The sequence below is a fragment of the Hyla sarda genome, chromosome 1 (assembly GCF_029499605.1).
Source record: "Hyla sarda isolate aHylSar1 chromosome 1, aHylSar1.hap1, whole genome shotgun sequence".
NCBI classification, from domain to species: Eukaryota; Metazoa; Chordata; class Amphibia; order Anura; family Hylidae; genus Hyla; species Hyla sarda.
The window spans coordinates 467,482,154-467,509,622 of record NC_079189.1 but is presented as its reverse complement, the minus strand read 5'-3'; the positions used below and the strand labels follow the sequence as shown (position 1 = coordinate 467,509,622).

The following is a 27,469-nucleotide window of genomic DNA, read 5'->3' as shown; positions in this document are numbered from 1 at the left end:
GGTCATCAGGGATCAATACAGTGGTCCCTCAAGTTACAATATTAACTGGTTCTGGGACGACTATTGTATGTTGAAACCATTGTATGTTGAGACCATAACTCTATGAAAACCTTGTAATTGGTTCTGAACCCCCCAAAATGTCATCCAAAAAATAGGTAAAAGGTAGGATTAAAGAAAAATAAGTAGATAACTAATACAGATAAAGCAAATCCTTACATATAAAAGTAAGAAAGATCTGCTGGGAGCTGTAATCACTGTAATCACAGGAGCTTCTTCAGGGTCCTATACAGTGTCCCAAATGGAGCCACCCTTACTTGGTGTCCAAAAGGAGCAGCTAACCCTGGCACAGGTAAGGAGTAGTACAGAACTTGTTGTTCCTCCCTGTACTGTAGGGGGCGCTACCAGTAATAGAGGCGATTTACCAGTAAAATGCCCATTCTGATTGGTCAGTTCCTCCAGTTGTGACACGTTTCACAGATCTAGACTGTCTGTAGTATTGTATGTTGAGTCTGGTTTCAAGTTACAATGGTCCAGAAAAAAACATTGTATGTTGAAACTATTGTATGTTGAGGCCATTGTAAGTTGAGGGATCACTGTATATTGTCCCAAGGTTTCAGGAAGTGAATATCCCATCCAGATAAAGCTGGATGAGATATGGGGAATCTAGAAAACAGTTAAAGTCCCTAGCAAGCTTAATGGGATGCATACAAGGCCACGATCAGGGGTGCCTTTATAGCAGGTTTAGCGGGTCAAAGAAAAAATCAGGTCAGCTATGGAGAATGGGTTGCTGCAGGAGGCGAGTGCTTTGAAGGTGGCATATATTAGGGATCCTTCTCCTGATACTGAAAGGGCGTGGGCCAAGACTCAGAGGTCTCTTTTGGTTGTTCAGAAGGATAGGGTCCAGTTGCAGTTGGCGGACAGGGAGGCTGCTCTTTTTGAGTTTGGGGACAAGAACGGGAAGCTGTTGGCCTACTTTAGCGAGGGCTTGTCGTCCTGCTGCCTCTATCGCTTGTATTAGGGGTAGGGATCGTTCTGTGGTGTCTGACCCCCAGTTGATTAATTCTGCTCTTTTTTGCTATGCTAATTTTTTTAATGAAAAAAATCCAAACACACTACATGAGCCAAAAAAATAAAAGCAAAGCTCTGAATGAAACTTACCGGCCTGCGGTAGTATACACTGCGCAATAACATCCCGCAGTTTTTCTATAGCAACATTACAATCTTCAGTTTCGTTTTCTGGGTCTTGAATGTAAACACTATCCTTTGGCTTTGTCCTAAAACAAGTAGAAAAAATAAAAATAAAAAAATAAACAATATTGTATAGACAGCCAATAAATAAATAAAGAAAAAATGAATTCAATAACAATACATGCAAACATTATGTAGGACAAACACAGCAGCAGCTCACTTATTTCTCCTTTCCTAGGCTTAGACTGCCTACAATGATCCACTGTAACAAGGCCAAAAGTTGTGCAGCAGGAGAGCAAGCACAGCTTTTTGGTCTCTGAATATAAATCATCAAGTTACAAATGATTTGTATGTATATTAAAATCCCTGTCACTTGTAACATGTTCACAGACATGTCAAACGTTGAGAACCCAGATGGGTAAAGTGACCAGCAGTGTGCACATCATTTAATTTGCAAAACTATTCATGACAGTTTTATTTACCGTATATACTCGAGTATAAGCAGAGTTTTTGAGCACGATTTTTTTGTGATGAAAACGCCCCCCTCGGCTTATACTCGAGTGAACTCTCCGCCTGTCAATCCCTTCTCAGTGGTCTTCAACCTGCGAACCTCCAGATGTTGCAAAACTACAACTCGGCTGTCCGGGCATGCTGGGAGTTGTAGTTTTGAAACCTCTGGAGGTCCGCAGGTTGAAGACCACTGTGGCCTTCGTCATCATCCAGACCCCCACCCCCCTTTAGTTTTCTACTCACCTCCCCTCGGCACGGAGAAGAGGGGCCCCCCTGGTGAAAATGGACAGCCCGGAACGACTAACCCTCCCCACCGGACGGTCCCTGCAGCACAGATGGCCCGGACCAGCTCACCATTCCTTCCCACCGAGGGGAGGTGAGTAGAAAACTAAAAGGAGGGGGGGGGGGGGGTCTGGATGATGACAAAGGCCACAGTGGTCTTCAAACTGCAGACCTCCAGAGGTTTCAAAACTACAACTCCCAGCATGCCCGGACAGCCGAAGGCTGTCCGGGCATGCTGGGAGTTATAGTTTTGCAACAACTGGAGGTCCTCAGGTTGAAGACCACTGATGAGGTGATGAAAAAGGGGGGGGGATGATGATGGGGGTCTGGATGAGGACATGGGGGGGGGGATGATGTATTTTCCACCCTAGGCTTATAGTCGAGTCAATAACTTTTCCTGGGTTTTTGGGGTAAAATTAGGGGCCTCGGCTTATATTCGGGTCGGCTTATACTCAAGTATATACACGGTACCTAAAACTGTGCAAACCCTTTTAAAAACCACAAGGGCAAGAAGCAGAATGCAGAGTGCTGCTTATGTAGGCTATAAGGATTTCAACATGAACATATACAATGTATTTGGAAAGTTGTCAGACCATTTAACTTTTTTCACATTTTGTTATGTTGAAGCCTTATGCTAAAAATATTTATATATATCCCCCCAATCACTCTGCGCTCAATACCCCAAAATGAGGAAATTATATTAGAATTTTAGAGATTTTTGAGAGTTTATAAAAATGAAACAAAAATTTCACATGGACATAAGTATTCAGACCATTTGCTATGACACTTTTAGCTCTGGGGACCTCTGATTTGTCTTGATCATCTTTAAGGTGTTGCTGTCACCTGTGGTAAATTCAGGTGATTGGACATGATTTGGAAAGATACAGCTCTGTTTATATAAGGTCTCACAGCTGACAATGCATATCAGAGAAAAAGCCATGAGGCGGAAATAACTGCTTGTAGAGCTCAGATACTGGATTGTGAAGTTCTCAAGTGGCCTTAATTCTTAAATGTAAGAAGTTTGGAACAATCGTGACTCTTTCTAGAGCAGGTCGCCCCACCAAACTAAGTTCTCATTGGAGAAGGGCCTTGGTAAGAAAGGTGACCAAGAACACAATGGTCACTCTGGTTGAGATTCTGTGTGCAGATGGGAGAAACTTCCAGAAGGTCAACAACCACTGCAGCACTCTACCAATCTGGGCTTTATGGTAGAGTGGTCAGAAAAAAGCTTTTTCTCACTAAGAGACAAATGAAAGCCTGTCCCGAGTTTGCAAAAAAAAAGCTCCTAAAAGGACTGTGAGAAACAAGATTCTCTGGTCTGATGAAAAAAATATTGAGCCTTTTGGCCTCAATTTTAAGCTTCATATTTGAAGGAAACCAGACACTGCTGATCACCTGCCCAAAACAATCCCTACACGCCACTGAGAGGCCCAGTCAAAGCCCTGACTTGAACCCAATTGAATGCCCGTATCCAACTTTACAGGGCTTTAGAGGATCTGTAGAGAAGAATGGCAGGAAATATCCAAATGTAGGTGTTACAGCCTTGTGACATCATACCAAAGAAGACTGGAGGCAGTAATTGTCAATGGTGCTTCAACTAAGTACTGAGTAAATTGTCGGAAAACTTTCTGAATGTATTTATCAAAGATGAACTCAAATAAGCTGGAAATGGGAGCAAAAACTGATATGAACCAACAATGATTGAATAGTTTCTTTTACAAGGCAATGCAATAGAGGCCATTTTAGTGTATTCATATTGCGTTTTTATTTTGTGAAAAACAATGTGCAATATATATGTGCAATATACATCTAAGGTGTAGACTTTAAAACAAATCACCTGGATGCCTAATAAAAAAGAGGTTACCCTAGAATAATAATCCACTGAAACATGACCTGTGGTCAGGTTTTATAGCTTTTAATATGTAGCCACGGGGTGTTTCCCTGATTTCACAGCTGTATTTATTTTCTTTAAATCTTTTAGAGGTGTCAAAAAAGTTGGGGCACTTAAAGGAGTAGTCCAGTGGTGAGCAACTTATCCCCTATCCTAAGGATAGGGGATAAGTTGCAGATCGCGGGGGTCCGACCGCTGGGGCCCCCTGCGATCTCCTGTACGTGGCCCCGACAGCCCACGGGAAGGGGGCGTGTCGACCTCCGCACGAGGCGGCGGCCGACACGCCCCTCAATACAACTCTATGGCAGAGCCGAAGCGCTGCCTTCGGCAATCTCCGGCTCTGCCATTGAGATGTATTGAGGGGGCGTGTCGGCCGCCGCTTCGTGCGGGGGTCGACACCCGCTATCTGGGCGGAGAGTCGGGGCCCCGTACAGAGAGATCGCAGGGGGCCCCAGCGGTCGGACCCCCTGCGATCTCAAACTTATCCCCTATCCTTAGGATAGGGGATAAGTTTTTCACCACTGGACTACCCCTTTAAGAGTGTTGCTGTGAAGGTTGTGACAGTGGGCATTAAAAGGAACTAGACAGGCCCCATGCACTTTAAACTGAGTCTGTCGGGGTTCCATTAGATGCCCGTTATTTTAGGATTTTAGCTGAGAAGAAAACCAGATATGCAGTTTTTTTTCCCCCCTGCTAAAGCTCAGTCAAACTAACGGAACAAGCAAACCGAGCTTCAGAACACTGATATGAACCAAACCTGGGCTGGATTTAAATGGGCACTGTCAGATACAAAAAACTTTTATATGTTGTACATCTTTGCAAAACATTTTTCTAATATACTTCATAAGAAAATGTTATTTCCTTTTTATAGAAATCATGGCTTGTAAAATCATGGCTTTGTCCAAGCTGAAGCACAGGCATGGACATAGTCTATGGGCTAGTACTCCTCTGTGCTCTCTCCTGTCTGACAGAACTCCTCTGTGCTCTCTCCTGTCTGATAGCAACCCTCTGTGCTCTCTCCTGTCTGATAGGACTCCTCTGTGCTCTCTCCTGTCTGAAAGTACTCCTCTGTGCTCTCTCCTGTCTGAAAGTACTCTGTGCTCTCTCCTGTCTGATAGGACTCCTCTGTGCTCTCTCCTGTCTGATAGGACTCCTCTGTGCTCTCTCCTGTCTGAAAGTACTGCTCTGTACTCTCTCCTGTCTGAAAGTACTGCTCTGTACTCTCTCCTGTCCCATCAGACACAGAGAAGTGCTAGCCCACCCTCACATAGTGGACTTTGTCCATGCCTGTGCTTCAGCTTGGACAAAGCCATGATTTTATAAGCCATGATGTCACGGCCATGGACAAAGCCATGATTTTATAAGCCGTGACGTCACGGCCATGTCCCCTTAATGCAAGTCTATGGGAGGGAACGTGATGGCCGTCACGCCCTCTCCCATAGGCTTGCATTGAGGGGGCGTGGCTGTGACATCACAAGCAGGGGCGCGGCCGTGACATCACGAGCCTCCAGTGCTACACCCGACATTCTAAACCTTTGGATATGATGTCTAGGGGCGGAGTTCCCCTTTAAACTTTAATTTAACAAAATAAGGTAGGACAATATTTACCCCAACAGTTTTCTTTTCCGCAAAATAGGATTATTGACAATATTTAATGGTTTCAAGTTAACATTAAGATCTTGAATTCTCATGTTGGCAAGCTGCTCAGCATGGGCTTGTTGTATCCCGGCAACCACGGCCTGCAATGGAAAACAGTACACATTTTAATGAGTTCCTTTGAAGCTCCCCAAAGACACAGCCGCCTCACAAGTGAGGACAGAGGATGAGTGTTTAATGGGATACTGTGCTGACAAGTGAAGAACACTTGTCCTTTACTATACACCCACAACAAGGAGATACCATCCCTTAGAACTGAGTAACAAGCTGCAAGTCATGTCTAAGTGAGACTAAAAGTCAAGGAAAGTATATGTATAGATATACAACCCCTGGCAAAAATTATGACATCACAACACTTAGAGGATGGTCAGCTTCATAAAAAAAAAAAAATCACAAATATGATACAAACCACTGTCTAATAGCTGGACATTCTCACTGCATGCAACATACCTACCACAGGGTTAAAAAGAGTATCTGTCACCAAACTTTTTAATATATTGTTACTTTGTAATTATAAAGACACTTTGCTATTTACTTGCTGTTAACCCCTTCAGGACCAGGCCAATTTTGGCATTAAAGGGTAGCTCCCACCATCTTTCTTTTTTTTCTTCTGTCCCTGCCTATTGCCCATCTCTCCCTAACCCCCTCCCTGCTTTAAAATTTATTTTTTACTATATAAAAAATGTCTTTTCGTCTGCCTGGTAGTGTGCTCACAACTTCACCGATGCCTGCTGTGGGGCCGACTTCCGCCCTTCGTTTATCTGCACAGGGTGCCTCCAGCTGTTTCACCACTACAACTCCCAGCTTGCCCTGACCTCTATCGGCTGTCAGGGCATGCTGGGAGTTGTAGCGGTGAAACAGCTGGGTGCAGCTGCCCCCATCGTATCGTTATCGGGACAGCCCTAGTAAAAACAATAACAATATAGGAAGTATTATAATCTTGTTGTGCAAAATATGCAATGGTCCTACAGATATATGTCCGTGTTGTAATAAATATTTCTGTAAGGGGGAAAAAAAATTGGTTAACATAAAATTATAAATAAATAAATATATAAAATATATAGTGATAATGGTGAGCATTAAGAAAAAGGAAAGGAAAAGGGGTAATAAAGAGATAAAGGACATGGGGAGAGACAAGAGGGGCAGGGTAAGGAAGGAGAAGGGTAAAGAGTAAAACAGTAAATAGAGTAGGGAAAAATGATCTGACCACTACTAAATAAATAGCTGATAAAATATGCAATATATTAATAGTGATTAGGGATGTTGCAGGGCCCTTGCGATTCCCTTCTACACATAGTGATAAAAAAATGGTATATAAGCAGTAAAAACAATAACAATATAGGAAGTATTACAATCCCCTGTTGTGCAAAATATGCAATGGTCCTACAGATATATGTCCGTGTTGTAATATTCCTGTAAGGGAAAAAAAAATGGCAAAAGCAATATGTTCAATCCTATGAAAAGGTGTATACCACTATCTTGTAATAGTTGGCAAATGCACTGTTCCTTTATGCTGGGTGGAGAAAGATGTGATCACAGTATTATTGTTATAACAAAAGTTCACAGTGCACGTTCACAGTGTTGGCTGCTATGCAGCTTGCGTTCCTGTTAAGAAAGATGTTGGGACTGTGTCCCACTCACCCGTCCGGCTGGGCACTGGTGTTGCATGTTGTCCCCTCTGCTCATACTGCTTGCGGCACCTCCAGCTTCTGTATAGGTAAGCAGCCCCAGGCAGAGAGCGCTTGAGAGCAGGAGCGGTGTCCTCGTAAGCAGAAGCAGTGTCCTCGTATTGGGGCTCAGGAGCAGTGTCCTCGTGTGTGCTGTCAGTTGCTCCAGATGATGCTGAGCGCGCTCAGGTGGTGGAAAAGGCGCTGGGTTTGAATAATGGCCAAGAAACAAGTGATGATGTACTTGTAAATGATGATCTCTGTAGGGGAGAAGTCACTTGGTATAGGATAGGTGTTGTAATACACGGCTAGACGCGTTTCAGGAGGCTCCGCCTTTCCTCAGTAGCTGTACTATACTGGTAGTTGTGGTTCTCATATACCGTTAAATCAGTAAGTGGTCTGATCAAAGAAAGGTAGTAATTCAAGGAATGGGGTAAGAAAGTAGAAGAGTAAGGGTAAAAGGAAAACCGTGAAAAAGAATCCAAAAACAGTAGAGTGTTTGTTACAATGTGTATAGAAGGTGAAAATATATGGAAATATTCTGAGGAAAAAAAATTTGAACTATACAAGTAGATTTGGATAGAGGGTGATGGTGGCATGTGATAAACAGCATAGGAGTCAGAAAATAAAGAGAAAAATATAAAAGTTAAAATAAGATAAAATGAAAATAAAAATAGATATGAAGATGGAATGGATGGGATAAATTGTGATCCATTAAGACTTGGGCAATTACGCCGCATCATTTTTTTTTTTTTTTTTTATAGTCTCTACATACTGACACTGACTTTCACCCTCCACCTCAGGAAGATTATGACAAAATATCATCTATTTTGCACTACAGTGGGGATCAAAAATTGGGGCACCCCAGGTAAAAATTTGTATTAATGTGCATAAAGAAGCCAAGGAAAGATGGAAAAATCTCCCAAAGGCATCAAATTACAGATTAGACATTCTTATAATATGTCAACAAAAGTTAGATTTTATTTCCATCATTTACACTTTCAAAATAACAGAAAACAAAAAAATGGCATCTGCAAAAGTTTGGGCACCCTGCAGAGTTAATATCTTGTACTGCCCCCTTTGGCAAGTATCACAGCTTGTAAACGCTTTTTGTAGCCAGCCAAGAGTCTTTCAATTCTTGTTTGAGGTATCTTTGCCCATTCTTCCTTACAAAAGTCTTCCAGTTCTTTGAGATTTCGGGGCTGTCTGTCACGCACTGCTCTTTTAAGGTCTATCCATAGATTTTCAATTATGTTGAGGTCAGGAGATTGTGAAAGCCATGGCAAAACCTTCAGTTTACGCCTCTTGATGTAAACCTCTGTGGATTTTGAGGTGTGTTTAGGATCATTATCCATTTGTAGAAGCAATCCGCTCTGTAACTTCAACTTTTTCACAGATGGCATCAAGTTAGCATCCAAAATTTGCTGTAATTTTATTGAATCCATTTTTCCTTCTACTCGTGAGATGTTCCCTGTGCCACTGGCTGCAATACAACCCAAAAGCATGATTGATCCACCCCCATGCTTAACAGTTGGACAGAGGTTCTTTTCATTAAATTCTGTCCCCCTTCTTCTTCAAACGTACCTTTGCTCATCCGGCCAAAAAGTTCAATTATAACCTCATCAGTCCACAGAACTTGTTTCCAAAATGCATCAGGCTTGTCCATATGTTCATTTGCAAAGTTCAAATGCTGATTTTTGTGGTCAGGACGTAGAAGAGGTTTTCTTCTGATGACTCTTCCATGAAGACCATATTTGTACAAGTATCTCTATATAGTGGAATAGTGTACCACAACTCCAGTGTCTGCCAGATCTTTCTGGAGGGATTGTGCACTCAAACGTGGGTTTTGAATTGTTTTTCTCACAATCCTGCGAGCTGTTCTGTCTGATATTTTTCTTGGTCTTCAAGATCTTGCTTTAACTTCCACTGTTCCTGATGACTGCCATTTCTTAATTGCATTCCGAACAGAGGATATTGACATCTGAAAACGTTTTGCCATCTTCTTATAGCCTTCTCCAGTTTTGTGAGCGTCAACTATTTTCAGTTTCAGATTTCTAGACAACTGCTTAGAAGAACCCATGGTGCTGATTGTTGGGGCAAGGTCAGATGAGTCTGGGCATTTAAAACCTTTGAGATTGACATCACCTGGTCTTCCCAGAAGATGATTGAGAACAATCCATGACACTGGCAGGTCTCAGCTTTGCAAAGGGGGAAGTGCATGCTATAAATTCTGCAGGGTGCCCAAACTTTTGCAGACGCCATTTTTCTGTTTTCTGTTATTTTGAAAGTGTAAATGATGGAAATAAAATCAAACTTTTGTTGACATGTTATAAGAATGTCTAATTTGTAATTTGATGCCTTTTGGAGATTTTTCCATCTTTCCTTGGCTTCTTTATGCACATTAATACAAATTTTTACCTGGGGTGCCCAAACTTTTGATCCCCACTGTATATATATTGCATTTGAACCACGCACTATTGCACAATTTTTCGGTTATAATGCCTTAGTGGAGTAAAATATTACCCCCACTTTTCCACTGCGGCGTAATTGCCCAAGTCTTAGTGAGATCACAATTTATCCCATCTTCATATCTATTTTTATTCTCCTTTTATCTTAATTTTTACTATTATATTTCTCTCTAATTCTCTTTATTTTCTGACTCATATGCTGTTTTTACATGCCACCCTCACCCTCTATCCACATCTACTTTTGTATAGTTCATATATTTTCTTTTTTCTCTGAATATGTCCATATATTTTCACCTTCTAGACACATTGTAACAAACCCTCTACTGTTTTTGGATTCTTTTTCCGGGTTTCCCTTTTACCCTTACTCTTCTACTTTCTTACCCTACCTTTCTTTGATCAGACCACTTACTGATTTAATGGCATATAAAGGACCACAACTACCAGTAAAGTACAGCTACTGAGTTAAGGAGGAGCCTCCTGAAACGCGTCTAACCATGTATTACAACATCTATCCTATACCAAGTGACTTCTCCCCGTCGCGAGCAGTACGAGCAGAGGGGACAGTGGCGTAATTGCCCAAGTCTTCGCGAGATCACAATTCATCCCATCTTCATATCTATTTTTATTCTCCTTTTATCTTATTTTTACTTTTATATTTCTCTCTTATTCTCTTTATTTTCTGACTCATATGCTGTTTTTACATGCCACCATCACCCTCTATCCACATCTACTTTTGTATAGTTCATATATTTTCTTTTTTCTCTGAATATGTCCATATGCTTTCATCTTCTATACACATTGTAACAAACCTTCTACTGTTTTTGGATTCTTTTTCCGGGTTTCCCTTTTACCCTTACTCTTCTACTTTCTTACCCTACCTTTCATTGATCAGACCACTTACTGATTTAATGGCATATAAAGGACCACAACTACCAGTATTGTACAGCTACTGAGGAAAGGAGGAGCCTCCTGAAATGCATCTAGCCATGTATTACAATATCTATCCTATACCAAGTGACTTCTCCCAGACAGAGATCATCATTTACAAGTACATCTTCACTTGTTTTTTGGCCATTATTCAAACCAAGTGCCTTTTCCACCACCTGAGCGCGCTCAGCATCATCTGGTGCAACTGACAGCGCACACGGGGATGCCGCACCCGAGCCCCGATACAAGGACACCGCTTCTGCTCACAAGGACACCGCTCCTGCTCTCTCGCTGAGCGGGGCTGCTTGCCTATACAGCAACTGCCCCGCACAGCTGGAGTTGCCGCGAGCAGTACGAGCAGAGAGGACAGCGTGCCACGCCAGTGCCCAGCCGGATGGGTGAGTGGGACACAGTCTTAACAGGAATGCAAGCTGCATAGCAGCCAATACTGTGAACGTACACTGTGAACTTTTGTTATGACAATAATACTGTGATCACATCTTTCTCCACCCAGCATAAAGGAACAGTGCATTTGCCAACCATTACAAGATAGTGGTATACACCTTTTCATAGGATTGCCCGATTTACAGGATTGGACATATTGCTTTCCTTTTTTTTTTTCCCTTACAGGAATATTACAACACGGACATATATCTGTAGGACCATTGCATATTTTGCACAACAGGGGATTGTAATACTTCCTATATTGTTATTACTGCTTATATACCATTTTTTTATCACTATGTGTAGAAGGGAATCGCAAGGGCCCTGCGACATCCTTAATAACTATTAATATATTGAATATTTTATCAGCTATTTATTTAGTAGTGGTCAGATCATTTCTCCCTACTCTATTTACTGTTTTACTCTCTACCCTTCTCCTTCCTTACCCTGCCCCTCTTGTCTCTCCCCCTTGTCCTTTATCTCTTTATTACCCCTTTTCCTTTCCTTTTTCTTAATTCTCACCATTATCACTATATATTTGATATATTTTTTATTTATTTATATATTTATTTATAATTTTATGTTAACCAATTTTTACTACCATACCATTATTACTACCATCATAACACTACCACCAGTCCCAGCTTTTCCCTGTAGAGACCATTGAGGGCTGTTTCCTTTTTACAATGAATTCACATTTACAATATGGCTACTTTATGTTGGCATCATTTGTTAAATGTCCTTTTACTTTATAAGGACGTTATGGGGCTTAGAAGTTTGGCATCAATTTTCAACATTTATGATAACATTTCAAAATCAGATATTTTCATGGACCAGTTCAGTTCTGAAGTAGATTTGATACACCCATAAATCACCCCATTATAAAAAATGCCCTCTTAAAATAATCAAAATGACATATGGGAAGTTTAATTACCCTTTAGGTGTTTCATGTAAATGAAAGCAAAGTGGAAATTTAAAAAATTCTATTTTTCTTGCCAATATATTATTTTGCAATTTTTTTTTCTTTAAAACAGCAGGTGCTGATTGAGAAATGCAACTTTTTATTCCCCTAATTCTGATGTATTTAGGAACATCCCTATGTGGCCCAAGAGTGCTCCATGACTCCCACACAGGCCTCAGATATGAAGGAGCACCATGTGAATTTTGGGTCTTCCTACTTTTTAATTAGTTAGTTAGTGTCACCCTATTCTAAAATCTGTAAGGGTGGGTTCACACCATGTTTGTGCAATACAGTTTTTTTTTCAGGTTTTTGATAAAAAAACGAACGGATTCCTCAAAACCTGACTAAACTGTATCAAAACGTGTGTACAAAGTTTTTTCTGTATATGGTTGAAAACCGTATACGGTTTGAAAAGTGATGTCCGGTTGTATCCGTTTTTTAAGAAAAAAAACGTATACGTTTTGAACTTTTCACTCCATTATTGATAAAGTTTAACTTGTTTGATTGAAATTCCAAGAAAAAAAACTGTTCAAAGTCGAAAACCGTATGGTAAATACTGGTTGGAACCATACACACATACAGTTCTGTACAGTTCCCATTGACTCCCATGTTAAAAAAAAAAAAAAAAAAAAAAAAAAAAAACACGTATGTGGGTCAATACCTGGACCAAAAACCACGTGGTAGGCCACGGTTTTCTGTCCATAAAAACGGTTGCATACGTTTTTTTTTTTTTTTTTTTTTTTTTTTTTTTTTTTAAACGTATCTAAAAACTGTATAGAAAATCGTGGTGTGAACCCACCCTAACGTTTTTATATTTTCACCAATGGAGCTTTGGGAGTGCTTGTTTTTTGCGTGACAACTTGCAGTTTTCAATTGTACTATTTTGGAATACATCTGAGATTTTGATCACTTTTTATAAAATTTTTAGTTAGACAGGATTTACAAAAAAAAAAAAAGTAATTTTGGCAAGATTACCCCTACTTTTAATTTTTTTTGGTGTTCAGTGTGCGGTATAAATGACATGATAATTTGATTCTGCAGATCGGTAAGATTATGGCGATACCTCATTTATGTACTTGATTTTTTCTTATCAAGAAGAGTTTTTATAGTATAAATATGATGAACCAAAAAATAATGTTTATATGTTGCCACGTAATTTTGTTCTTTTATACTGAAAACGTTTTGTGAGGGCACATTATTTTCGGGATGAGTTGGCATTTTTAGTAGTACGTACAAAATATGGGGGGGGGGGAATAAAAAAAAATGTACTTTTTAATTTTTTATTTTATTTATATCTGTACTGCAGTGTATCATGCCTGACAGTGAACGCTGACAGTGTTTCACTGAGGCGCATAGCAGATCTCTGGCATAGCCTGATCGGCTTCCGTAGCAAGGTAACCAGGGGCCGTTCGAAAGTCCCTGGTTGCCATGGCTACCAATGAGACCCTGTGATCGCATCATGGGGTCTCATTGGAGAACAGAGGGAGCTCACTCCCTCTGTCACCGTCAACCGCTGCTGCGGACACATTGAGCGAAGCACTGAATGGGTTAACTGTCAGAATCGGAGAGCAGCTCAGCTCCTGACAGTTGCAGCGGGTGCCCGGTGATATGTCATCGCCGGCCCCGCCTGCAAATGTATGTTTTTAATGTGATTTAAAAAAACGGCCACTAGGTGGTTCTGTTCTGTTCCCTACCGCAAGTCAAACAGTTAGTATGTTCTTCTCCCGGGCTAGCAGGAGACTAAACTCCCCTGCTAGGGAACGCCGACTTTATCCTGGCAGGAGCTCACTCAATGTGAGCAAGGGGAAAGATATGATACAAAGCTTTTTTTTAAGGGCAGGAGGGTTGTTAGAAGTAATTAGGGAATATAATCTGAGTTAGTTTAGAAAATATAGTTTGATGACAGGTACTCTAGTTATCTCCTATCCACAACATAGGGAATAACTAGCTGATCAGTGAGGGGCAAAAAACAACTGGTACCTCCACCGATCAGGAGACCAAAGGTCTATTGTTCCCCAAGAGAATGTAGTGGTAGCACATGTAGAGAATGTAGTGGCAGCACATGTAGAGAATGTAGTGGCAGTGGTTTACTGCGTGGCAAGTTTGGAAGTCCCATAGAGAATTAAAGGGGTACTCCAGTGGAAAACTATTTTTTTTTAAATCAACTGGTGCTAGAAAGTTAAAACAGGTTTGTAAATTACTTCTAAATAAAAATCTTAATCCTTCCAGTACTTGCCAGCTGCTGAATGCTCTACAGGAAGTCATTTTCTTTTCGAATTTGTTTTCAGTCTGACCACAGAGCTCTCTGCTGACACGTCTGTCCATGTCAGGCACTGTCCATAGCAGAATAGGTTTGCTATGAAGATTTTCTCCTACTCTGGACAGTTCCTGACACGCATAGAGGTGTCAGCACAGAGCACTGTGGTCAGACAGAAAATAACAACTAAACTTCCTCTGTAGCATACAGCAGCTGATAAGTACTGGAAGGATTAAAACATTTTAACAGAATTTACAAATCTGTAACTTTCTAGCACCAGTTGATTTAAAAAAAAAAAATAATAATAATGTTTTTCCACTGGAGTACCCCTTTAATGGAGCAGTGGCTTAACATGTGCACTGCTCTTCCCTTCAATCACAGAACAAGGGATGCATGATCTTTTTATTGATTGAGGTCATGATAGTCAGACTCCCACTTATCCCATATCACAATTTTTTATTCCGCTCCTGGGGTTGGTCATATTTGAGTCATGTCCTTTCTGTATTGTCTGTATAGAAAGTGCAACTGGGTGGATGTGCTTTATGTGAACTGTCAGAAGAGTTCATTGACAATGATATAGCCTAGTCTGGGTGTACAATGATCCTGGCTTATCTAGACCTTCACCGATAAAATAGTGTAGTGCAGTGTGCCATTTTCTGATTTTGCATTCCCTTTAGGAGTAGATTTAAACTGTCCAGCTAGTGCTGTCTTATGGATGCACAGAAGCTCTGTAAAAAGTGGTCTGGGATTTACTGTTTAACTCTGGTGACTATACGAAAGCAATGCATCATATTAAGGCTAAGTTCACATGAACGTAAGGAGATTTGTTCGCCGATTCTGTGAAAATGAGAATTTATCGAAGAAAAATAATCCTGCACACCAGTTTTTTTCCCCGTAAAAATCCTGCAAAATAACGGACACCTAACAGAAAAATGAAGAACCCAATTCAATGTGAAGGGGAGCTGTCTGAATCTGAAGGGTGTCCGGTTTCACACCCTCCACCCAGCCCCGTTATTAGTGTGTGAAACCAAGTTAGCAAACAAAGTTTCATGACGATGATGAGAAAGAGGCCTAAGAACTTACAGACAATGTATCACTTAAATTTTTTTCTTTACTGATTAAAGCCAAATAGTGAAACATGTTTTTTCCAATTATTTCCCTTTTTTTCCTGACTGTAATTTTTATATTTAATCTTTAGCCCATTATTACGGGGGCAGCCATTTTGCCGGAGCTGTCCTTTTAGAGATATGCTATACAGCTAGTCCTATGGACACAGAAGAAATGTTCTGGGGATGACCCCCTGACATAATTGGAGCGTGTCTGTGAATAAGTTATTCTACAGGGAGGGGGAGGCTGAGCTCTGAGCTTCAGCTATTGTGAATGATGTCACAGTACTCCTGTCTTTGTTAACCCCTTAAGGACCAAGGGCGTACAGGTACGCCTTTGCTCCCTGGTACTTAAGGATCAAGGGCGTACCTGTACACCCGTGGGAATTTCGGTCCCCGTCGCGCAGGGACTGGACCGGGGTGACTGCTGATATCAGCAAACACCCCGCGCAAATGCCCAGGGGGGGTCATCAGACCCCCCCATGTCGGCGATCGGCGCAAATCGCAAGTGAATTCACACTTGCGATTTGTGCAATTCCGGGTCATTACGGGTCTATGGTGACCCGGAATATAAGGGGGATCGCGGGTGTCTAAGACACCCACAATCCCCCCTGAAGGCACAGGAGTGAGGTGGCAGGGGTGCCACCCTTCCTATCCCTGCTATTGGTGGTCTAGACGCGACCACCAATAGCAGATCGGGGGCGGGGGGGGTTAACTTTCGTTTTCCCTGTCCTGCCCACCCACAATAGGCGGGGCAGAACGGGGAACCAACAGAGGACCGGCACCGGAGTCCACTTACCGATCTGCGGAGGCTGCGGGTGACGATCGGCGTTAAAGATCGGCGATGTCGTGCAGCAAGCTCCCTGGATCCGATGGAAGCCGGTAAGTTGCCTAGCAACATCTGGAGGGCTGCAGTCAGAGACCACTATATAGTGGTCTCTATACTGTAGCACTCCAGATGTTGCAAAACTACAACTCCCAGCATGCCCAGAAAGCTGTTTGGGCATGCTGGGAGTTGTAGTTTTGAAACAGCTGGAGGGCTACAGTTTGAGACCACTATATGGTAGTCTCTGAACTATAGCCCTCCAGATCTTGCAAAACTACAACTCCTAGCATGCTCACACAACTGTTTGCTGTCTGGGCATGCTGGGATTTGTAGTTTTGCAGATTCTGGAGGGCCACAGTTTGCAGTGGTCTCTATACTGTAGCTCTCCAGATGTTGCAAAACTGCAAATCCCAGCATGCTGGGAGTTGTAGTTGTGATCCCTCCAGCTGTTGCATAACTACATCTCCCAGCATGCCCTTCGATGATCAGTACATGCTGGGAGTTGTAGTTTTGCAACAGCTGGAGGCACACTGGTTGGAAAATATTAAGTTAGGTTCTAACTGAAGGTTTTCCAACCAGTGTGCCTCCAGCTGTTGCAAAAGTACAACTCCCAGCCTGCATAGTCTGTCAGTACATGCTGGGAGTTGTAGTTTTGAAACAGCTGGAGGTTTGCCCCCCCCCCCCCCCCATGTGAACGTATATGGTACATTCACACGGGCAGGCTTACAGTAAGTCTTCTGCTTCAAGTATGAGCTGCAGCAAATTTTTCGCCGCAGCGCAAACTCCTAGCGGTAAGCTTCCTGTAAACCGCCGCCAGTGTGAATGTACCCTAAAAACACTACACTAACACATAATAAAGGGTAAAACACAACATATACACCCCCTTACACTGTCCCCCCCCCCCCCCCAATAAAAATTGAAAACGTATTGTGCAGCAGTGTTTCCAAAACGGAGCCTTCAGCTGTTGCAAAACAATAACTCCCAGCATTTCCACTGACTGACTGTCACTGACTGTCCAGGCATGCTGGGAGTTTAGCAACAGCTGGAGGCACCCTGTTTGGGAATCACTGGCGTAGAATACCCATATGTCCACCCCTATGCAATCCCTAATTTAGTCCTCAAATGCGCATGGCGCTCTCTCACTTCGGAGCCCTGTCGTATTTCAAGGCAACAGTTTAGGGCCACATATGGGGTATCTCCGTACTCAGGAGAAATTACACTACAAATTTTGGGGGGCTTTTTCTCCTTTTACCCCTTATGAAAAGGAAAAGTTGGGGTCTACACCAGCCTGTTAGTGTAAAAAAAAAAAATTTTTTTTACACTAACATGCTGGTGTTGCCCTTTACTTTTTATTTTTACAAGAGGTAAAAGGAAAAAAATACCCCCAAAATTTGCAACGCAATTTCTCCTGAGTACGGAAATACCCCATATGTGGGCGTAAAATGCTCAACAAGGCTCAGGAATGAGAGCGCACTATGTACATTTGAAGCCTAAATTGGTGATTTGCACAGGGGTGGCTAATTTTACGGCGGTTCTGACAAACGCAAAAAAATACAGACATGTGACCCCATTTTGGAAACTACACCCCTCACGGAATGTAACAAGGGGTATAGTGAGCCTTAACACCCCACAGGTGTTTGACAAATTTTCGTTAAAGTTGGATGGGAAAATTAAAAAAATTATTTTTTTTCACTAAAATGCTGGTGTTACCCTAAATTTTTCATTTTCACAAGGGAAAATAAGAAAAAAGCCCCCCAAAATTTGGAACCCCATTTCTTCTGAGTAAGAAAATACCCCAAATGTGGATGTAAAGTGCTCGGCGGAGGAAGAGCCATTGGGATTTTGAAGAGAAAAGGTGTCCGAAATTGAAGGCCACGTGTGTTTACAAAGCCCCCATAGTGCCAGAACAATGGACCCCCCAACATGTGACCCCATTTTGGAAACTACACCCCTCACGTAATGTAATAAGGGGTACAGTGAGCATTTACGCCCCACAGGTGTCTGACAGATTTTTGGAACAGTGGTCCGTGAAAATGAAAAATTAAAATTTTCCCATTTGCTCAGCCCACTGTTCCAAAGATCTGTCAAATGCCAGTGGGGTGTAAATACTCACTGCACCCCTTATTAAATTCTGTGAGGGGTGTAGTTTCCAAAATGGGGTCACATGTGGGGGGGTCCACTGTTCTGGCACCACGGGGGGCTTTGTAAACGAACATGGCCCCTGACTACCATTCCAAACAAATTCCCTCTTCAAAAGCTCAATGGCGCTCCTCCTCTTCTGAGCATTGTAGTTCGACCGCAGGGCACTTGACGTCCACACATGGGGTATTTCCATAATGGGTTACAAATTTTGGGGGGTATTTTCTGCTATTAACCCTTGCAAAAATGTGAAATTTGGGGGGAAACAATTATTTTTTTTTTTTACACATATGCAAAAGTCGTGAAACCCCCCTAAGGCTCACTTTATTCCTTGTTACGTTCCTCAAGGGGTCTAGTTTCCAAAATGGTATGCCATGTGTTTTTTTTGCTGTTCTGGCACCATAGGGGCTTCCTAAATGCGACATGCCCCCCGACCAAAATTTGCTCTCAAAAAGCCAAATATGACTCCTCCTCTTCTGAGCATTGTAGTTCGCCCGTAGTGCACTTCACGTCCACTTATGGGGTACCTCCATACTCAGAAGAGATGGGGTTACAAATTCTGGGGGGTATTTTCTGCTATTAACCCTTGCAAAAATGTGAAATTTGGGGGGGGAAACACACATTTTAGTGATTTATTCCTTGTATTCCTTGTTACGTTCCTCAATGGGTCTAGTTTCCAAAATGGTATGCCATGTGTTTTTTTTTTTGCTGTTCTGGCACCAAAAACCATTTCAGAAAAACGTACTCTCCAAAATCCCCTTGTTGCTCCTTCGCTTCTGAGCCCTCTACTGCGCCCGCCGAACACATAGACATATGAGGTATGTGCTTACTAGAGATAAATTGGGCTACAAATACAAGTATAAATTTTACCCCTTGTAAAAATTCAAAAATTGGGTCTACAAGAACATGCGAGTGTAAAAAATGAAGATTGTGAATTTTCTCCTTCACTTTGCTGCTATTTCTGTGAAACACCTAAAGGGTTAAAACGCTGACTGAATGTCATTTTGAATACTTTGGGGGGTGTAGTTTTTATAATGGGGACATTTATGGGGTATTTCTAATATGAAGACCGTTCAAATCCACTTCAAACCTGAACTGGTCCCTGAAAAAGTGTGAGTTTGAAAATTTTGTGGAAAATTGGAAAATTGCTGCTGAACTTTGAAGCCCTCTGATGTCTTCCAAAAGTAAAAATTTGTCAATTTTATGATGCAAACATAAAGTAGACATATTGTATATGTGAATCAAAATTCACAAATATGGACAAATAATTTAGGTCTTGTAAAATGAAAATATCTGATCCTCAATGTGATCATGAGAAACATTTAACAATGATGGAAAATCATTGCTTGGATGAGCAGCGAATGCCTTGCTGTACAAATACAAACCATAAAAAAATCCAAGCCCCGCTTGCATACCTAATTCTACAATCTGTACACTTATTAAACAAGTAATTCCAACCTTATCCATCATCATTTGTGCAGATGGCAAAATGTTATCAAGAGCTTCAGTAGAGTTCAGCCAAGGGTGGTCCAGAACTCCTTCAATAGTGAGACGCTCCTCAGGTTTAACCTTCAGCAGCCTGGATGGGAGACATGTTCAGACAGTAATATAAGTCATGTGAAAAGTGAGCTTTACTTACAAGTCATCTGATAAAAAGAAAGGAGCAAATGTTTGTCCCAAGTGAACACATAGCAGCTGCTATATACAAATACAACACAAGGTTTGCAAAATCTAAACTCTCGAAAATATATACATATATTAAGTGTATAACACCCAGGCCATCGTCAGGGGGGGTACAGTCAGTACCCCAGTAAGGAGCTCGGGCTCCCGCTACACTACACTGAGGCAGCCGCAGTACAGAAGCAGAAGATCGCTGTTTAACCCCTTAAGGACCCAGGGTTTTTCTCATTTTGCATTTTTGTTTTTTCCCTCCTTACCTTTAAAAAATCATAACTCTTTCAATTTTGTACCTTAAAATCCATACAAGGGCTTATTTTTTGCACCACCAATTCTACTTTGTAATGACATCAGTAATTTTACCCAAAAATGTTGGCGAAACGGAAAACAATTATAATTGTGAGACAAAATCGGAAAAAAAAAAGGCATTTTGTAAATTTTGGGGGCTTCTGTTTCTACAAAGTACATTTTTCAGTAAAAATAGCACCTTCTCTTTATTCTGTAGGTCCATACGGTTAAAATGATACCCTACTTATATAGGTTGGATATTGTCGTACTTCGGAAAAAAATCATAACTACATGCAGGAAAAATTTAAACGTTTAAAATTGTCATCTTCTGACCCCTATAACTTTTTTATTTTTCCGCGTATGGGGTGGTATGAGGGCTCATTTTTTTGCGCCATGATCTGATGTTTTTAGCGGTAACATTTTTGCAATGATAGGACTTATTGATAAAAAGTGACCAAAAATACACTATTTTGGACTTTGGAATTATTTTGACCATGCGATTTATTTAACGATATATTTTTATAGCGAGGACATTTCCGCATGCGGCAAATACCACATATGTTTATTTTTATTGACACAGTTTTATTAGGGAAGGGGTTAAATGACCTTTGTTAACTTTTTTTTTTTGCAATGCTATAGCTCCCATAGAGACCTATAAAACTGCACACACTGATCTCCTATGCTGATCCCTGCAAAGCCATAGCTTTGCAGGGATCAGTGAGATAGGGGCTTGATTGCTCAAGCCTGTAGCTCAGGCTTGGAGCAATCAATCGCCGATAGGACTCCCGCGGAGACAGGTAAGGAGACCTCCGCTTGCGTCCTAGCTGATCAGGACATCGCGATTTTATCGCGATGTCCCGATCAGCCCGACTGTGCTGCCGGGAAGCGTTTACTTTCACTTTCAGACGTGGCGGTCAACTTTGATCGCCGCGTCTGAAGGGTTAACAGCGTGCAGCACAACGATCGATGCCGCGCGCTGTTAGCCCAGGGTCCCGGCTATGATTAGCAGCCGGGACAGAGCCAGTGTGATGCAGGGTCACTGCGTGACCCCTTTTTAAACACCGGGACCGGGCGTAGGGCGTACAGGTACGCCCTACATCCTTATGAGGTTAAGGCTGGGTTCACATCACGTTTTTCCAACTACGGTTCCCGCATGCGTTTTCATTAGTGAAAATGTATGGAACGGTATTGAAAATAGGCAAAGCATTGCAAACCGTATGCACCCTGATGCATATGGTTGCGTACGGTTTGCTTGCAATACGGTTTTTAACAGTACTCCAAACCGTGTTCAACCATGGTTTTGACTCTAGTTTAAAAACCGTATTGCAACCTCATACGTTTTTTTTTTTAACATTCAATGGGACGTCAATGGGAAACGCACATGTATACAGTTCCATACGGCAAAACCGTATGCGTTTTTTGCAATGTTATAGTTCCCATAGGGAGATATAACACTGCACACACTGATCTTTTACATTGATCAGTGGTTTCTCATAAACCACTGACTGCCGCTTGACTGCTCATGCCTGGATCTCAGGCACTGAGCAGTCATTCGGCGATCGGACAGCATGGAGGCAGGTAAGGACCCTCCGGCTGTCTTGTAAGCTGTTCGGGATGCCGCGATTTTGCCGGGTTAATAGCGCGGGGCACCGTGATCAGTGCTGCGCGCTATTAGCCACACGCCATGGCCCCGCGTTATAGATCGGGAGCGGACTCATGACGCACCGGTACGTCATGGGTCCTTTAGAGGTTAAACAGCGGTCTCCTGCATACCTCTGCTGGGAAGTTTGACAGGGTGAAGAGCCACTGGCCTGCTGCCTAGCTAATGTGGGGGACTTCTGCTGCCTAGCTAATGTGGGGGACTATCTACTACGTTTCTGCCTAGCTAATATAGGGACTAACTGCCAAGATAATAGGAGGTCGACATACTACCTATATAGCTTACATGGGTGTTTTAATACAGGGAACAGCTATCTGGGGAATTTACTTACAGAGGGCAAGACCTACCTGGGGCCACTACCTACATGGGGAACTACCTACTGGGAGCACTGACTACTGGGGCATTACCTACTATCTACCTACTGGAGGCATTACCTAGTACCTACAGGGGATATTACCTACTACCTACCAATTGGGGCATTACCTACCTACTTGGGTATTCCCAACAAACTACTTGGGGGCATTATCTACTGGGGACATCACCCACTGCCTACCTACTACCAACCTAATGAGAGCATTACCAACCTACTACCTTATGGGGGAATTCCCTTCCTTTCTAATTGGAGCATTACCTAATTGGGAAGGGGAAATTACCTACCCACCACCACCCAATCCCCCTACCCTTTCCCCCCAACATGCCTACCGCCTCATACTATGCAGGGCAAGGAGTGTGTTATTTTGGGCACTGAGGGTAGGGGAGGGTGGGGAATGTGCTGAAAAAGTGTTGAGCCTAATATGTTTGTCTGTGGAGACGAGTCATGGTTGGAAGAAGACTTCATGATGGTCTTCGCAAGACAGAGAAGAAAAGGAAAGAGAATGACTCCAGGATTCGGTCAGTAACACTATGAATATTTTTTACATAGACGATGAGGAAAATGGCGGGCAGGCTCTGGGAATTGACTCAGGTACGGGCTACGTGGGGTGTGGGCCCAGGCTTTGAGATGTGTAAGTGGCCCCAAAATTTCTGATGGTAGTCCTGATAATACCATACACAGAATATTGTAAATATTGAAATAACAATATTGTACAAAGATCGGGTTTTAGTATTGTACAAATAGTTTTCTGGCTAGAAGATTGGGGCTCAATGGTAGATATTGCACGATCATCATCATTAACCTCTTAAGGACCCATGACGTATGCATACGTCATGAGTCCCGGTCCTGCGATATAACGCGGGGTCACACGGTGACCCCGCATCATATCGCGGCGGGCCCGGCGTCATAGTGAAGCCGGGACCCGCCTCTAATAGCGCGCGGCACTGATCGCTGTGCCGTGCGCTATTAACCCTTTAGCCGCGCGCTCAAAGCTGAGCCGCGCGGCTAAAAACGAAAGTAAAAGTGCCCGGCTAGCTCAGGGAGCTGTTCGGGATCGCCGCGGTATAATCGCGGCATCCCGAACAGCTGTAGCACAGGAGGAGGTCTTCTTACCTTCTCCTGTGCTGTCCGATCGCCGAATGAATGCATCAAGCCTGAGATCCAGGCTTGAGCATTCAATCGCCGAAAACCCTGATTGATCCATTCCTATGGAGATGGATCAGAGTAAAAGATCAGTTAATGCAATATTATAGCCCCCTATAGGAGCTATAATATTGCATAAGAAAGGTGTAAAAAAATCATTAACCCTTTCAGTTATCCCTTCCCCTAATAAAAGTTTGAATCACCCGGCATTTCCAAAAATAAAAAAAACATTATGTAAATAATAATAAAAATAAACATATGTGGTATCGTCGGGTGCGGAAATGTCCGAATTATAAAAATATAAAGCTTTTTAAACCGCTCGTTCAATGGCGTACGCGCAAAAAAATTCCAAAGTCCAAAATAGCGCATTTTTGATCACTTTTTATACCACAAAAAAGTGAATAAAAAGTGATCAAAAAGTCTGATCAGAACAAAAATCGTACCGCTAAAAACTTCAGATGACGGCGCAAAAAATGAGTCCTCAAAGTGCCCTGAACACAGAAAAATAAAAAAGTTATAGGGGTCAAAATATTACCATTTTAAACGTATAAATTTTCCTGTATGTATTCATGATTTTTTTCGGAAGTGATACAAATTCAAACCTATACAAGTAGGGTATCATTTTAACTGTATGGACCTACAGAATAAAGATAAGGTATCACTTTTGACAAAAAATGTACTGCGTAAAAACAGAAGCCCCCAAAACTTACAAAATAGTGTTTTTTCATCAATTTTGTCGCACATTGATTTTTTTTCCCGTTTCACCGTAGATTTTTGGCTAAAATGACTAATGTCATTACAAAGTAGAATTAGTGACGCAAAAATTAAGCCATTATATATAATTTTAGGTGAAAATTTTTAAGAGTTATGATTTTTTAAAGTTAAGGAGGAAAAATTGAAAATGAAAAAACTGAAAAAGCCCGGGTCCTTAAGGGGTTAAGAATGTATTGTGCTGCGAACCTACGCATGATCAAACCGCAAATTCGTAAGTGATATGTTAAATACATTTGTCTGCACTTGATTGGGAGACTTCAATTAGATTTCTGGAATAATTACAAAAAGTCATGGAACATGTGTCCAGCCAGTTGATATCTCAATAGAATTTAGCAAGCATGTGCAAGACTCTTAAACATTGAAATTACATTAAAAAGAACTGTCACTAGAAAATGGAGAAAGGCTGTGGGCCGTTTGGGTTAAAGGGGTACTCCGGTGGAAAACTTTTTTTTAAATCAACTGGTGCCAGAAAGTTAAACAGATTTGTAAATTACTTTTTAGGAACTGTCCAGAGCAGCATGTTTGCTACAGGGATTTTCTCCTACTCAGACAGTTTTTAAAATGGACAGGGATGTCAGCAGAGAGCACTGTGGTCGTGATTCAGCAGAGAGCTCTGTGTTTCAAAAGAAAAGAATTTCCTTTGTAGTATTCAGCAGCTAAAAGTACTGGAAGTATTAATATTTTTTAATAAAAGTAATTTACAAATTTGTTTAACTTTCTGGCACCAGTTGATTTAAAAAAAAAAAAAAAAAAAAAAGTTTTCCACTGGAGTACCCCTTTAATAAACCAAACGGCTCAGAAAAAAAAAATATGGTGCTCATCCTGCCCCTTAAAGGAGAATTCCAGACGAATCTTACTTATCCCCTGTCCACAGGATAGTGGATAAGCAGGTGATCACAGGGGGGTCCAACCACTGGGACCCCCCGCGATCTTTGGAACGGGACCCCGGCTGTCAGTGAGGAGCACATATTGTTTACCAGCAGACAGCGTGTGCTTCATTTATTTCAATGAGAGCGCCCAGGAGACTCGAATACAGCAACAGGGCATCTCCAGGGCTCCCACCGAAATGAATGCAACGTGTGCCGTCCAGCAGTAGACGACACACGCACCTCCCTGACAAATGGGGTCCTGTTCTGGACATTGGGGGGTTACAGCAGTCTGACCTCCCTATTGATAGGGGTTAAGTTAGTTCTGTCTGGAGTTCTCCTTTGACTAAAGGTATGACATGCGGCAGATGTCTAGTAGAAAATTCTGTTTCATTACTTATTCTCTATGCTTTTACCTTTGCGCAGCTTTTACATTTTATTAAGTGGAGAGGGTATATCATTTCTACACTCACTGGAAAAGCCTTTTGTATAACAAGCATATTTGTCCAGTTATTGAAACAGAATTTGTGACAGACGCCACAAATGGAGCCTCTAATGCAAGATAAACATGACGAAACATTAAGCACTAGAACTCACTTTCTGACAATGTCTTTTGCCATTTCAGAGATCTGGCTCCACTCTTCCTCTGGGAACTCAAAGCTTCCTGTCATTATTTTCTTCCTCATGTCTTTAGGGATAGTCCGACTGTGATGCTTGGAGTAAAAGGGAGGATAGCCACAGAGCATCACATAGATAATAACACCTAAAGACCACAAGTCACAGCTCTGGGAAAAACACAGAATATGCATATCAGTTTTGCAGCAAATGTTTCACTAGTAAGTTCAATAGATTTAAAAAATAAACAAATAAAAAAAATATATATATATATAAAACCGCTATTTTTAAAGGCTGTGAAGACAGTTTCAGCTATTATATTACTCCAATGCATCTAGAATACAAAATTAAACCGGTTTGGAAATAGTTTTTCTCATCTATCTTATTAGCAATAAATAGGGGGATATACAGTACATTTAGATATCCAGTCTATATCCAGTAATCTAGTACATAGAACGTGTAAACTGTCATGAAGGGCACCAAGGCCTCATTTAAAGGGGTTGTCCAATGCCACAAATGTGTATGGGCTCAGGCTGGAATAAAAATGAATACAAATGATATTCACCAGCCACAATTCTTTGTTTTGTCTCTTCTGATGATGAACAAGTAGCATTTGTTTTCATTTTTATACCAGTTCACACAGCACAATTGTGTAGCACAGGAGAACACCTTTAAATTTGTATAATGAATTCACCTTCACAACATTATCAACCCAAGTACAGAACTTTACATTTCTCTCTCCGAAAGCATGACTCCAGGAGGACACTATACTGGGATGGATTTTAAAGGGGTACTCCACTGGAAAAGATTCCTTTTTAAATAAATTGTTGCCAGAAAGTTAAACAGATTTGTAAATGACTTCTATTTAAAAATCTTAACCCTTCCAGTTCTTATCAGCTACTGTATGTTCCAGAGGAAGTTATTTTCTTTTCGAATTTCCTTTCTGTCTGACCACAGTGCTCTCTGCTGACACCTCTGTCCATTTTAGGAACTGTCCATAGCAGAATAGGTTTCCTATGGGGATTTTCTTCTACTCTGAACAGTTCCTAAAATAAACAGAGGTGTCAGCAGAGAGCAATGTGGTGAGACAGAAAAGAAATTTAAAAATAAAAGAACTTCCTCTGAACATACAGCAGCTGATAAGTACTGGAAGGATTAAGATTTTTAAATAGAAGTAATTTACAAATCTGTTTAACTTTCTGGCAACAATTTATTTAAAAAGGAATCTTTTCCAGTGGAGTACCCCTTTAACCTGCAATCCCGGACACATATTTAAATGGGGATTAAAAATATGTGCTTTTTAAATAGTTTGTAGCAATAGAACATGTTTGAAAGATGTAAGATCCATTTAAATAAGACAAAATCAGGCTAACAATTCTGAGAACTACCCTGTACCTGAGTGATATAGAATATAGCACAGTGTATGTAACCCCTTAAAAGTCGAATCAAGGGGTTACAGATCAAGACAGTTTCTCTACAGTGCAATTTATGGTAAAAATTAGGGATCGGCCGATACCGATAATCTGTGGATGTTAGGGCTTATACCGATATTCCGGTATAAGTTATAGGCTCTTTAACCCCCCCCCCCCCCCCACCCGCTGCAGATCATTGATTTAAAGCGGGCGCTTTAAATCAATGAACTGCAGCGGCTTTTGCGGTGCCATAGACCGCCACCGCCGCTGCCACCCGCTTCTCTCCCCCTGCCTGTCCAGGGGTCCTGAGTCCTATTACCGCCACCGCGACCGTAATTG

The 27,469-nt window shown here is 41.7% G+C and overlaps 1 protein-coding gene across 1 annotated transcript in view; it reads right to left on the bottom strand.

Moving 5' to 3' along the window:
* Window positions 1–27,469, bottom strand: part of MAPKAPK5 (MAPK activated protein kinase 5) — a 74,525-nt gene that overhangs the window by 14,126 nt on the left and 32,930 nt on the right. The window contains exons 9-12 of the mRNA XM_056536541.1: window positions 25,701–25,888; window positions 19,781–19,901; window positions 5,480–5,610; window positions 1,159–1,274 (exon numbers count right to left, since the gene is read on the bottom strand). Of these exons, the coding sequence (XP_056392516.1) occupies window positions 1,159–1,274; window positions 5,480–5,610; window positions 19,781–19,901; window positions 25,701–25,888 (556 nt within the window). The remainder of the gene's footprint in view (window positions 1–1,158; window positions 1,275–5,479; window positions 5,611–19,780; window positions 19,902–25,700; window positions 25,889–27,469) is intronic.